A 12,005-nucleotide genomic window follows, 5' to 3' on the forward strand; every position below is an offset into this window, starting at 1 on the left:
TTGTTTCTATGTATTAGATAGTCTTGTTATGACTCCCAATCTTGGTAGGGTGGCCTTATATAGTAGGTGTGCTGTAGGGCCCAGTGGTTGTCTCCTTGATTACTGGAGCTGAGTGTTCCAGGAGTGTCTCCTGTGTGGGTTATCTGGGCACTCCTGTTATAATTAAATCTTGATTGCTAGTGGCCTGTTTGTGTGTGGGATCGCCCCTATGGCTGGCTGACTGTGAGGTACAACATCAATCTCAGTGTGCAAATTGTTGTCCAGGTGGTGATCACATGAAGTAGAAGTCACCTCAGCAGTGTTTGGTCTCTCCCAAGATTTCTCTTTGGATATACTGCATGTGAAGCTTATTAGATCCAGCTCTGATGTTGTCTGAAGCCGGCCACTGGCTGCATTGGTTCTGCATTTTGAGAGAGACTGGTGCAGGCCAGTGTATGACACTACCTATAACTGACTTTTGGAAACCTGTTTGGAGCTACAAGTGACCCACAGTTTGAGGCTACCACTGCAGGGCCTGGATCTCACAGGAAGGATCAGGGATGCATCAAGGCCATATTTTACCAGCACTGAGCCATGGGGCATGTCAGCAAAAGTCTCAAGGCATGCTGAGGTCTGCTCAGCCTGCCTCTGCCAGCTGGCTGCCTGTTAGGCTTATTTCCTGAATGAGCTTCTGGCTGTACTCCTCAGCACGGCTTATGCTCCACAGTGGTGGGTGAGAAGGTGTCCAGGGTGTGGGGTTTTGATTTCCCCCAGTCTGATGCTGCATGGAGTGGAATGCTTCTCCCCAGAAAATTGGTGTCTCAGATATGGGAGAATGACTTCACATAGGTATCCTGGCAGCTGTTGCTTCAGTTTCCTAGAACTGCAAATGCCAGGCTTTCCTCATGCGACTCTAGTCCACTCCATCCTGGGTGAGTGCCATGAATGAGATTTTGTGTGTTGGCCCTTTAAGAGGGTGCCTGTGTCTCTATCAGACTCCCATCTGTCCCTGGTGTACAGCAGCCCTCCTACTTTCCACAGCCAGATATCATGTGGATGCCTCTTCCTGGCTCTGGTGTTCTAGACTGGGGATCCCCGCTGGGGTTTAGATTTCACACTTCTCAGGGGGGGCCCCTATGCAACTGAGATATTGCTCTAGAACCTCAGCTGCCACCCAAGGCAGCAGGTCCAGTCTTTTCTGTGTCTCTGCCCTTCCTATTATTCTCTATGTGGCTTCTTCTGTGAATCCTTGGTTCTAAGATTTCAGCTAGTCTTCAGTTGCTTATTCAGGATGATTGTTCTATAGTTTAGTTATATTTCCAGTTTGGTCTTTTGATGAAGTGATATAGCTTCCACCTACTCCACCTCTCTGTGGGATCTCCTACTTTTCTTTATTTTCAAAGGTCACATATTAAGCTTACAAATACATGTGGCAAATTGCTGTGCAAAACAAGTTTAAGAAATTATATTAAAAACTAGAACACCCTTTAATCTTAAAAGTTCTAAAGAGTATAAAGTTTTAATTAAATAACAAAGTAATTATAAACTATTTAAATATGCTATTTACATATTAAATAAGCTAATAATTTTTTCCTTTAATATGTGTTATCGAGTTTCAAGAATATTATAAACTGATAATTTAATCAAATTATTCCTACAGCAAGATTTATAAATAATAAATATTATCTTATTAATCCATAATTTAGTTTTTTTAGGTCTCAGAGCAAGTTAGTTTCTCAGAGAATATAGTGTGCCTATAAAAAAGGTGATGAGATGTTCTCTCCAAGGAATTAAACTGTGACAACAATTTTGATATTGTACATGCTAATATAAATCTATTTTTCCCTTTTCACATATATCAGAGCATATTTAAATAGTGAATGATCCTGTGTGGAAATAGCTGTCTGAGTAGACATTGTGGCTATATGTGCTAACTTCTCCCTGGATTTCTTGAGTTTGCTATCTAACCATTAATGCAATAGAAATGAATGATTACTGCAAGGCTTTGAAGAACAAAGGAAAGTCAGACTATTTTAGAGGTTCCTGATGTCTAAGGCATTGACAATTTGTACCATACACATGAATAGATATATCTTTAGATCATTTAAAATAGCCTCAGTTTTTTTATTAGGAAAGTAAAATATTTTCTAACTTCTTGTGTCTGTTATAGCTAATAAAATGTGAGTCACTTGTACATGTGTGCATTTTCTAAGCATGTTTGTTTCAACACTTGGCAGAAATGTCATTTTGCTTAAAGAATAAAAAATAAACACAAGAATAAAGTTTACATTTTTGATATTTTGATTAGGGATTACAAATCATTAAAAAAACATAGGAACCACCTATGAAGATGGAGGCATAGGTAAACATGCTTCACCTCTTTGCACAACTACAGAAAAAATTACAACTAGACCTTAAAACAAATATCATCCAGAACCGTCAGAAAATCGAGCTGTATGGAAGTCCGATAACCAAGGATTTAAGGAAGCCACATTTACCCAGATGGGTAGAGAAGGTGGAGATGTGGAAATGGGTGGAGAGATATGGTATGGTGTGAAGAGGCAGTGCAAGGGGTGATCCCACATTCATGTGTGGTGGGTAAAATCAGAAGGGATACCTTGGGAGTGAATGATCCCAGCCCCAGGCCCGGCCACACAGTCCAGGAAGATAAAGCCCCCTAAGTTCTGGTTGTAAAAACCAGTGGGGGTTGGGGAGGTGGAAGAAACTCCTCTTAAAGGGCTTGCAAGGACTCAGAACTTACACAGACCCACCCCCTTTGGAATTCAGCACCTGTGCAACAGCTGGAAGGGCAGCAGATGCATATGGGGAGAAAGTGAAGTGACTGGAAACAGCGTGAGTGCTGGGCAAATCTCTAGAAGCCAGGCAACAGCATTGTCCCCTCTCCAACCTCTTTCCCCACACAGAGCCACAAAGCAGTGAAGTGGTTGCCCTGCCCTGGTGATTACCTAAGGCTCCATCCCACACATTTTACAGGTGCCTTTTCTACAATAGGCCATGCTACTAAGACAGTTCTACTTAATACACAGAAACAAATACAGGGAGGCTCCCAAACTGAGACAAAGAAATATGGCCCAAATGAAAGAACAGAACAAACCCACAGAAAAAGAACTAAATGAAATGGAGATAACCAGCCTATCAGATACAGAGTTCAAAACACTGTTTATCAGGATGTTCAAAGAACTCATTGAGTACAGCAACACCATAAAAAAAGACCCAAGCAGAAATGAAGGTTACGTTAAGTGAAATAAAGAAAAATCTACAGGGAACTAACAGGGGAGGAGATGAAGCTGAGATTCAAGTAAAAAATTTGGAACATAAGGAAGAAATATACATTCAACCAGAACAGCAAGGAAAAAAAAATTGAAAAAAACAAGGATAGTATAAGGAGACTCTGGGACATATCCAAATGTACCCATATCCAAATCATAAGGAGGTCAGAAGATGAAGAGCAAGAAATTGAAAACTTATTTGAAAAAAAAGAAGGAAAACTTTCCTAATTTGGATAAGGAAATAGACATACAAGTCCAGGAAGCACAGAGAGTCCCAAACAAGTTGGACCCAAAGAGGACCACACCAAGACATCATAATTAAAATGCCAAAGGTTAAAGATAAATAGAGAATCTTAAAAACAGCAAGAGAAAAGCAGAGAGTTACCTCCAAAGGAGTTTCCGAAAGGCTATCAGCTGATTTCTCAAAAGAAACTTTGCAGGTAAGAAGGGACTGGCAAGAAGTATTCAAAGTGATGAAAAACAAGGACCTACAACCAAGAATACTCTATCCAGCAAAGCTATCATTTTGAATGGAAGGGCAGATGAAGTGCTTCCCAGTCAAGGTAAAGCTAAAGGGGTTCATCATTGCCAAGCCATTATTATATGAAATGTTAAAGGGACTTATTTAAGAAAAAGAAGATCAAAACTATAAACATTAAAATGGCAACAAAGTCATAACTATCAACAACTGAGTCTAGAAAACAAACTAAGCAAACAACTAGAACAGGAACAGAATTATAGAGATGGAGATCATTTGGAGAGTTATTGGCTGGGAGGGGAAGGAGAATAATGGGGGAAAAGGTGCAAGGATTAAGAAGCATAAGTTGGTAGGTACAAAATAGGGGGGTGTTAAGGATAGTATAGGAAATGGAGAAACCAAAGAACTTATATGCATGATCAATGGACATGAACTAAGGGTGGGGATTGCAGGAGGGAATGGGGGTACTGGGCAGAGGGGTGCAAAGGGGGGAAAATTGGGACAACTGTAATAGCATAATCAATAAAATGTACTTTAAAAAACACAGGAACAAAAATTTAAACTTGTTTTTTTAATTTCTTAGGTTGAAATTTTTAAAAAGTTTTTATATTCACAGGTTATTATCCATATAATATGTGTCTGTTCATAGAGTATAAAGTCCTTTTAAAAATTTAGGTTCTTTAGGTTTTTGGCTTAATTTTTTATTTAAAGTTTATTTGAAAATAAATAAATTTCACACTACTGTGGTGAAAAGACATTGTGTGTCTTTTTTTATTACTATTACAGGTAATGAGTGAATAAAATACTGTTCTTTAAAGTGTTATCTCTGTTGGGACGTTGGTTTAAATGACAAGGAAGGAATTGGAGGGATAAAAGTGAATGACAATTAAGTAGATATTATGAGTAATTTGCTTTTTAAAAATTTTAGGTGTTCCGTAAAGCAAAAGACAAAACTAAATTTAAGAGGAAATACTGTTTCTTGTATGTATTCATTTAAACTAACTTCTCTCCTAAACTTAAGTGATATATTTTTAGCTCCATACAGTCAAGAAATCAAGGTTAAAATAACTTGACTCTTTTTTACAATTAATAAATAGAAAAGACTATGCAAATGGTTCCTATATTATTAAAGTATATTTTGACACATATCACTTCCATTCATACGCTGTTGACAACAACTCAATTACATGTTTGAATTGAAGTTAGGAAATACAGTCTAACTCTCTATGAGGAAGAAAAGGAGATTATGGATTTTGGTGAGTAGGTTATCTCAACCACAATATTTAAACTCAAATACTCTAGGATTTGAAAGGTATGTAGTATAAATGTAGTAAGAATGAGAATGTAATAAATGGTAGAAGTTTAAGCTGTTTTACAGACAGAAGGGCAGAACTGGAGCTCAAATTCCTGCACTTTTATTACCTATGTCATGTTTTGTAAAACAAAACTCAAAGCACCTGAGATTCAAACTTTAACCATGTTGGGTAGCAAAGTAGATAATTGGAAAGAAACACTCTCAAGAACATGCCTACAGCCTCAAACCAACTGCATGAATACTACATTATTTTCACATTTACAGATAATCCTTTCTGTAGTAGTGTGTTAATGGAGCATTGATAGTACTTGATAAAATAAATGTTACCAAGAACATGTGATTAGAAAATTTATTTACCAGCAACTGTATCCTTGATAATTTAATGAAAGAATTTTGTGTTCTTTACTGATATCTAATGGGAATAAGTCAAAGGCACTTTTACCCATTGCTTTAAAAATGAACTTTATGGAATAAATTATTCCTGAATTGTATAGAGAGCGCTTTTGATTTTTTAGGACTTCATCATAATTTTTTTTCTTTGCAGCAGGCATTTTGGAGATCAAAGATGGGTAAAAAAGATGCCTCCACTATAAAACTTCCTATTGATCAGTACAGAAAGCAAATTGGTAAGCAGTGACTTTCCTTTGATACATTTCTGCAAATTAAGATAAAGAGAAAAAGTAATTATATGTGGTATTAAGAAAATAACTTTTCCCTAATACATTTAATATACAGAATATGAATAGTAAGAGACTATAGAGTTTTTAAAGAGCAAAGTGCAGACCTGTGTACTTGTGATTTTTCAAAGTTCTTATAATTTTTATTAATTTAGTAAAAGCAAAAAATAATTTTATTCTTAAGGCTAGATGGTTTTATATAGTTAGTATTTTTAATATTATTATGAATTAAATCTTTTTATTCATGTAAAACTTTTAATTCTGCTGTCTATTAATGGTGATTATTTGATAACCTCAAAATTCTTCATTGAAGTTTTACGTTGGTAAAATGTTGGACTGGAGGAAAGTCCACTTTTCATCATAGAAAGATGACAAGAAACTTATCTGTTTTACACTATGCTCTAGATGATGTAGGATTTTCTACCCATTCTTTTCAAGAATGGATGGCATATTTATAAAAAGTTACCCACATACTAGTCACAAACCAAGTCCCGCAATTTTAAAGAATCACTGTCCTACCACCACAAATCTGAACAAAGTGTAGCAAATTAGAGATCAGAAGCAAAAAAGGTGACTTACCCTTACCAACCCCCCACCCTCTTTTTTCACATGTTCCTCCCTATTTCACCCATTCTCATTTGTTTGGAAATTAAATATATTAAATAACTGAAAAATAAATGAAGTTAGAGATAGAAATCAGAAAATAAGTAGAAATAATGGATACCAAGTTAATATATACCTGTTTCATAAAAATGATACTTAAGTTGCTCTCCATAAAGGAAAGATATTTCTGCAAAATAAAAGAAATGCAAACAAAGTGAAAAAATATTTAGATTACATATAACCAATTAAAAGTTATATGTAGAAAAATAAAATCGTACTACAAGTAAATTAAATAGTCTAGAAACCCTTAGTAAAATGGGCAAAAAATAGAGACAGTTATAAAAAAGGAAATTTAAGTAGACAAATAAACAACTAAACAAACAACTATTACAATAAAAAATGAATTTAAAGAGTCTTATGTAAATATCTAACTCACCTAACTGGTAGTCAGATAAATGCAATTTACAAAACAATATTTCTAACAGAGTGATTTCTACAGGGGAGGTTTATGATGTTTGATTTATTTTGTATTATCCTTTCTTCACTTACAGGATGACTTATGGATAAATAGTGTGAGTTCTTATTTATATGTTTGTTTATTTTTTTAAGTATGTTTTATTGATTATGCTATTACAGGTATCCCAATTTTTTCCGCTTTGCCTCCCTGTCCCCTTCCCTCCAGCAATCTGCTCCCCCTACCCTTAGTTCATGTCCATGGGTCACCATATAAGTTCTTTGGCTTTTCTGTTTTCTATACTATTCTTAACGTCCCCCTGTTTATTTTGTACCTACCAGTTATGCTTCTTGAATCCTACACCTTTTCCCCCATTCTCTCTCTTCCCCCTCCCCACTGACAACTCTCCATATAATCTCCATATCTATAATTCTACTCCTGTTCTAGTTGTTTGCTTAGTTTATTTTTGTTTTTTTAGATTCATTTGTTGATAGGTATGAGTTCTCTGTCTCCTCTACGTGACAGCCTCCTGTGCTTGCTTCTCTGTCTTAGGTAGAACTGTTGCACTTTCTTTATATATTTGTTTGCTGGACTTCCATGTGGTTCGATTTTCTGGTTGTTTTAGTTTTGAGGTAGATATAATCCTTCTTATGGTTGTAGAAGGAGGCAAAACGTTCTACCTATGCTTCCATCTTGGCTGGAAGTCTGTATGTTTAATAGAAGGACTGACTTACCAGATTGAAGTCTTTGATCACATGGGATGTGCTAAAACTACATAAATGAAGAGTAACCATATTGTGAATCAATCCACGGTCCATCTCTTCAACATAAGGTCTTAGAATTTTGACAATATAGGACATTTCTATCTTCTCAGATAGTTCCTTATGTCTGCTTCTAGCCAGTCTATACTCAATCTCCAATATGCAACCATTCTTCTGACTTCTGTCACTGAAGAATGGTTTCTTTTTTTCTATACAAAAAGGCTGCTAAGGTTTTTATTGAAATTTAATTTTATTTAATAATGAATTTTGAGAATAGATGTATTAAAACTTCAAAGTATTCTGTTCCATACACATGGCAGAATTTTCCTTTTATTTAGATTTATTTATATTTATTAGAGCCAAGGAAGAGTAAGGCAGAGAAGGTAGTATAACTGAAAAGCCTTAGCCTTCTTTTTATACTAAGTTGTTCTAAGGATGTTGTGAAATGCATTATGTTCCCATAGGAAGTTCTATTTTCTGTTTTATGTACTCTCGAAAATACAGGGTGGGTCAAAAGTAGGTTTACAGTTGTGAGTACATGAAACATAGAGTTTATTCTTGTATTATTATTTATTAATTATTGTGTTATCTTCCATATGAACAACTGCAAACCTACTTTTGACTCACCCTGTCTCACAGGGTTCTTGTGAGGGTCATAAGAAGTATTACAGCAGTTTGTAAACAAGAGTGTTGCATTGCATGGATATATGAGTTATTCTTGTGTACTTTGCAAGTGTAGTACTGATAATCAGACAAAATATGTTAAAACTAGAATAATGAGGGCTTACTATTGTTCAGTCTTTTTAAGGATAATGCCCCGCAGTTTTAAGGTTCTCTTGCATATACTCCAAAATATCTCAGATATAAGATTTTTATAAATGTAGAGAGAGAAATGAAATAGAAAAGCTATTAGTTAACTAATAAATGATAATTAAGATAGTAACTTTAGTTCAAGGATTTTCTCAAGGAAAGATTTTCTGATTTTTTATGACAGAGTTAGAAAGTACCACAAGCCGGAGCTCATAGTAATGATGATAGATTTTGTATTACCAATACCATCTCTGTTAAATTGAGTCCTATGCAGATGTTACCAAGAGATGATCCAAAATGTGAGGAAGGAATAAAAGCTGCTAGAATGATTTTGGGGAGATATTTCAGCAAATGAACTGAGTATTATAGTGTTTTGTGATTGCTAATAAGCTTTCACATTACATACATATATCCCGTTTTCACTAAATCTCATTTATGTAAACTTAGTATGGTCAGTCAGTAATCATATTTGGCAAGACTCGTGCCATTTTTGGAATGATGTCTTTAACATCACTGTTTAATATTTATCATCTGCTAAAAGTTTTGCCTTTCAATTATGTGCTAAATGACAGTGATTAATGGCTTTCATAAAATCCTTTTTTTAAACAATATTCTTTCCTCAGGTAAGAATCAAATGAGCTGACACTGATTGGAAATACCTTGTAGTTATAGAGTCTTCAGAGTACATGGACACTGTTTTAATTATTGTAGTGTGATTTTGAAGTGTGTACTGATCTGGAATGAAAAACCTCGCTTTCAAGGCAATAAGCTAAGAAAAATGAAATATTTCTGACTACAGGGGAAATAAATTGGTTTGGACCTTATCATTTTTTCAGAAATAATTTTTTAAAACTAGATGGTGTGACATTGGCTGATATTTCATGTTTATTCTAGAGATAATAAAAAATGGAAGCAATATAATTTTAAAGACTGCTTTAACATAATTGAGATATTTTATAAATAGTTGTTATTAAACATTATCAGTCCAAATATTTATATGTGCTAGATGAATTATGTAAAAATACAACTAATTTTCTTATACAACTCAATTTTTCTTATATAATAGAAGTAGCCAACAAGTATCAGGCATCTTGTGCTAGGCACATCTTTTTTCTTATCCTCACAGCAGTCTTATGAAATAGGAACTATTATTATCTCAATTATTACAGACCAGGAAAACTTGGCACAGATGGGTTGAAGAACTTTCCTAAGGTTCTACAATTGGTAAGAGTTAGAACCAGGACTCGATTTCAAGAAAGTGACCACAGAAGCCCTTTACTATAGTACTTCCCTGACCATATATTAGGTATTGGCAGATGCAAAGATAATTAAGTCACAAAGTGGGGATTGACTGTGGAAAGACAGGGCAAGGGAGAGCAATGAGGGAAAAACTGGGACAACCGTAATTGAAAAACAAAATATATATATATATATATATATAGAAAAAAAGGTCTGAGTTCATGAACTTGACAGTGTAATAGCACTATAGTTATCATGAGAGTCTTGGGTACCTCTGCTCCTAATTTAGAAATACAAAGGCCAAAATATGTTTCTTCCACTTCTTAATTTTTTCTGTATTTATCAAATACCTAAGACAGTATTATAGTTTATTAAAATTCATGTACAGTTGTATACATATTTACCATTTCCTTTGCTCTTTTACATCCCAGACCTTCTATGATCCTTGAAATCATTTTCTTTGTACGTAATGGACATTTTTTTCAGAATTTCCTATAATATCTGCCTGCTGTGGCAAGTTCTCAGTTTTTTTCTTCTATGATATTGTTATACCATTATTTTTGAAACAAGTTTCTTGTGGTTATAGAATTCTCATTTGGCAGGTTTTATTTTTATTTCATCACATGTTCTTTCAGCACATGAAAATATCATTCCACTGCATTTAGACTATTATTTTTGCTTCTGAGAGTCAATCTAAATGTTGCTTCTTTGAAAATAATATTAATATTTTTAACACTCTAATCTCTATATTTAATTGATATTGTTTAATTTTACAGTATCTCTTTTTTCTTTATCAGTACTGACTGAGACTTACCTAGTTGTATAGGCATTATAAGGAGTTAGCTTCTGTTACTCTAAGATTCTATTTTTTTTCTATAATTCTACACTTTATCATTTCCTTCATTGTAATTCTTTAACTTTTCTGGTTTTTTGTGATATTTGAGCTAAATGCTTTGCTATTTATTATTCAAACATTTTTTACTAATATATTCATTTAATGGATCTGTTTTCTTCATTATATCATTGGCATCATTATATTATTTAGAGCTTTCTTAAATTGTTCAATTATATACATTATATATTACAATATAATATGTATTCAATATAATATTTATTGAATTATATATATTATTGATATATACACATATATATTATTTCAAATTGATTTTTAACCTGATGAATTTTTATTTTCAGAGAATATTTTCAATATATATAATGTCAGATTTTGGTATTAAGTTTTCCTCTATTGCTTAGTATGTGATCAGTTTTGTTAATTTATGTCTGTTCATGAAAGGAGTAGATGTTCTCTAACATTAAGATGCAGTACTGCTTATGTTAATTGTATTGTTCATATTGTATTATACTTCACATGGATGTTTGAACTCATTCTGTGAGAAAGAAGAATTATAAAATACTAAGACAGAAGACTATGGAGCTGTTAATTTTATTTTTCAGTTTTGGTTTATATATTATAGTTTGAAGCTAAGTTTCTGTTGTATAGCATTTCTAAACTGGTATATATTTCTGATAATTTCCCTTTTTCTATTAAATAATGAACTCCTTATTTATAAAATGCTATTAAGTTTTTTCTTAGAGTTATTTTTGTCTTACATTGATATTGGCAAATATCTCTCTTTTGTTTAGTATTCAGATACTTATTTTTCTATCCCTTTTCGTTCATCTAGACCTTAACACTGTTTTATGTTTTTGATATAGTCTAAGATTCTTTGATTTTGAGCAAGCAAATTTAGTCCCATATTATTTATTGTGAATGAGCAATATAGATTTTCTTTTCACAGTTTTATATATTTTTAATTTTTGGTCTTTTTTTTTTTCTTGCTAATCTCTACAACAACCTTCTTTTCTTAAAAAATTTTAAAGTTTTGTGTTCAATTTCTTCTCTTTTTCTCAATTTTCTCAAATTTTATTACTTATTGAAATCTAAAATGTATCAGTATCTTTATCATGAACAATATAAATATTTTTAACTCTTTATACCAGATTACTCCTGTTGTTCATGTTATTTGTATTCATTTCTCTCTTGTTTTTAAAAGCACAAACTCGGTGACTACAATTATTATTTTTAAGTTTTTAATCACCAGTGATTACTCAGAGCTAACTTTATGTTTGCTGTCTTTACCAACCACATCTTCCTTTTGGTGAAGTTTCCTTGTTCCTTTTGCCTTCATGCAAGTATCCATTAGTAACGAAATTTCTCAACTTCTATTTCTAGAACAGTATTGTTATATTGTACTCATACTTAAAGTATAATTTAGCTGGGTACATAATTCTAGTTGATATTTGAATCAGTCTCTGTCTCTCTCTCTGTCATGTATTTATTGCTATTTCTGGCTTACACCCATGGATATATAATTTCAGTGACCTTTTTGTCATGTGTA

At 33.5% G+C, this 12,005-nt stretch overlaps 1 protein-coding gene across 2 annotated transcripts in view; it reads left to right on the top strand.

Moving 5' to 3' along the window:
- TRIQK (triple QxxK/R motif containing) overlaps positions 1 to 12,005 on the top strand; it is a 67,790-nt gene that overhangs the window by 35,261 nt on the left and 20,524 nt on the right. For both annotated transcript variants that reach the window (XM_090282808.1, XM_090282809.1), the window contains exon 2: positions 5,607 to 5,688. In XM_090282808.1, coding sequence (XP_090138934.1) covers positions 5,628 to 5,688 — 61 coding nt within the window. In that variant the 5' untranslated portion in view covers positions 5,607 to 5,627. The remainder of the gene's footprint in view (positions 1 to 5,606; positions 5,689 to 12,005) is intronic.

The sequence above is a fragment of the Furipterus horrens genome, unplaced genomic scaffold (assembly GCF_987537825.1).
Source record: "Furipterus horrens unplaced genomic scaffold, mFurHor1.1.pri manual_scaffold_7, whole genome shotgun sequence".
Taxonomy (NCBI): Eukaryota; Metazoa; Chordata; class Mammalia; order Chiroptera; family Furipteridae; genus Furipterus; species Furipterus horrens.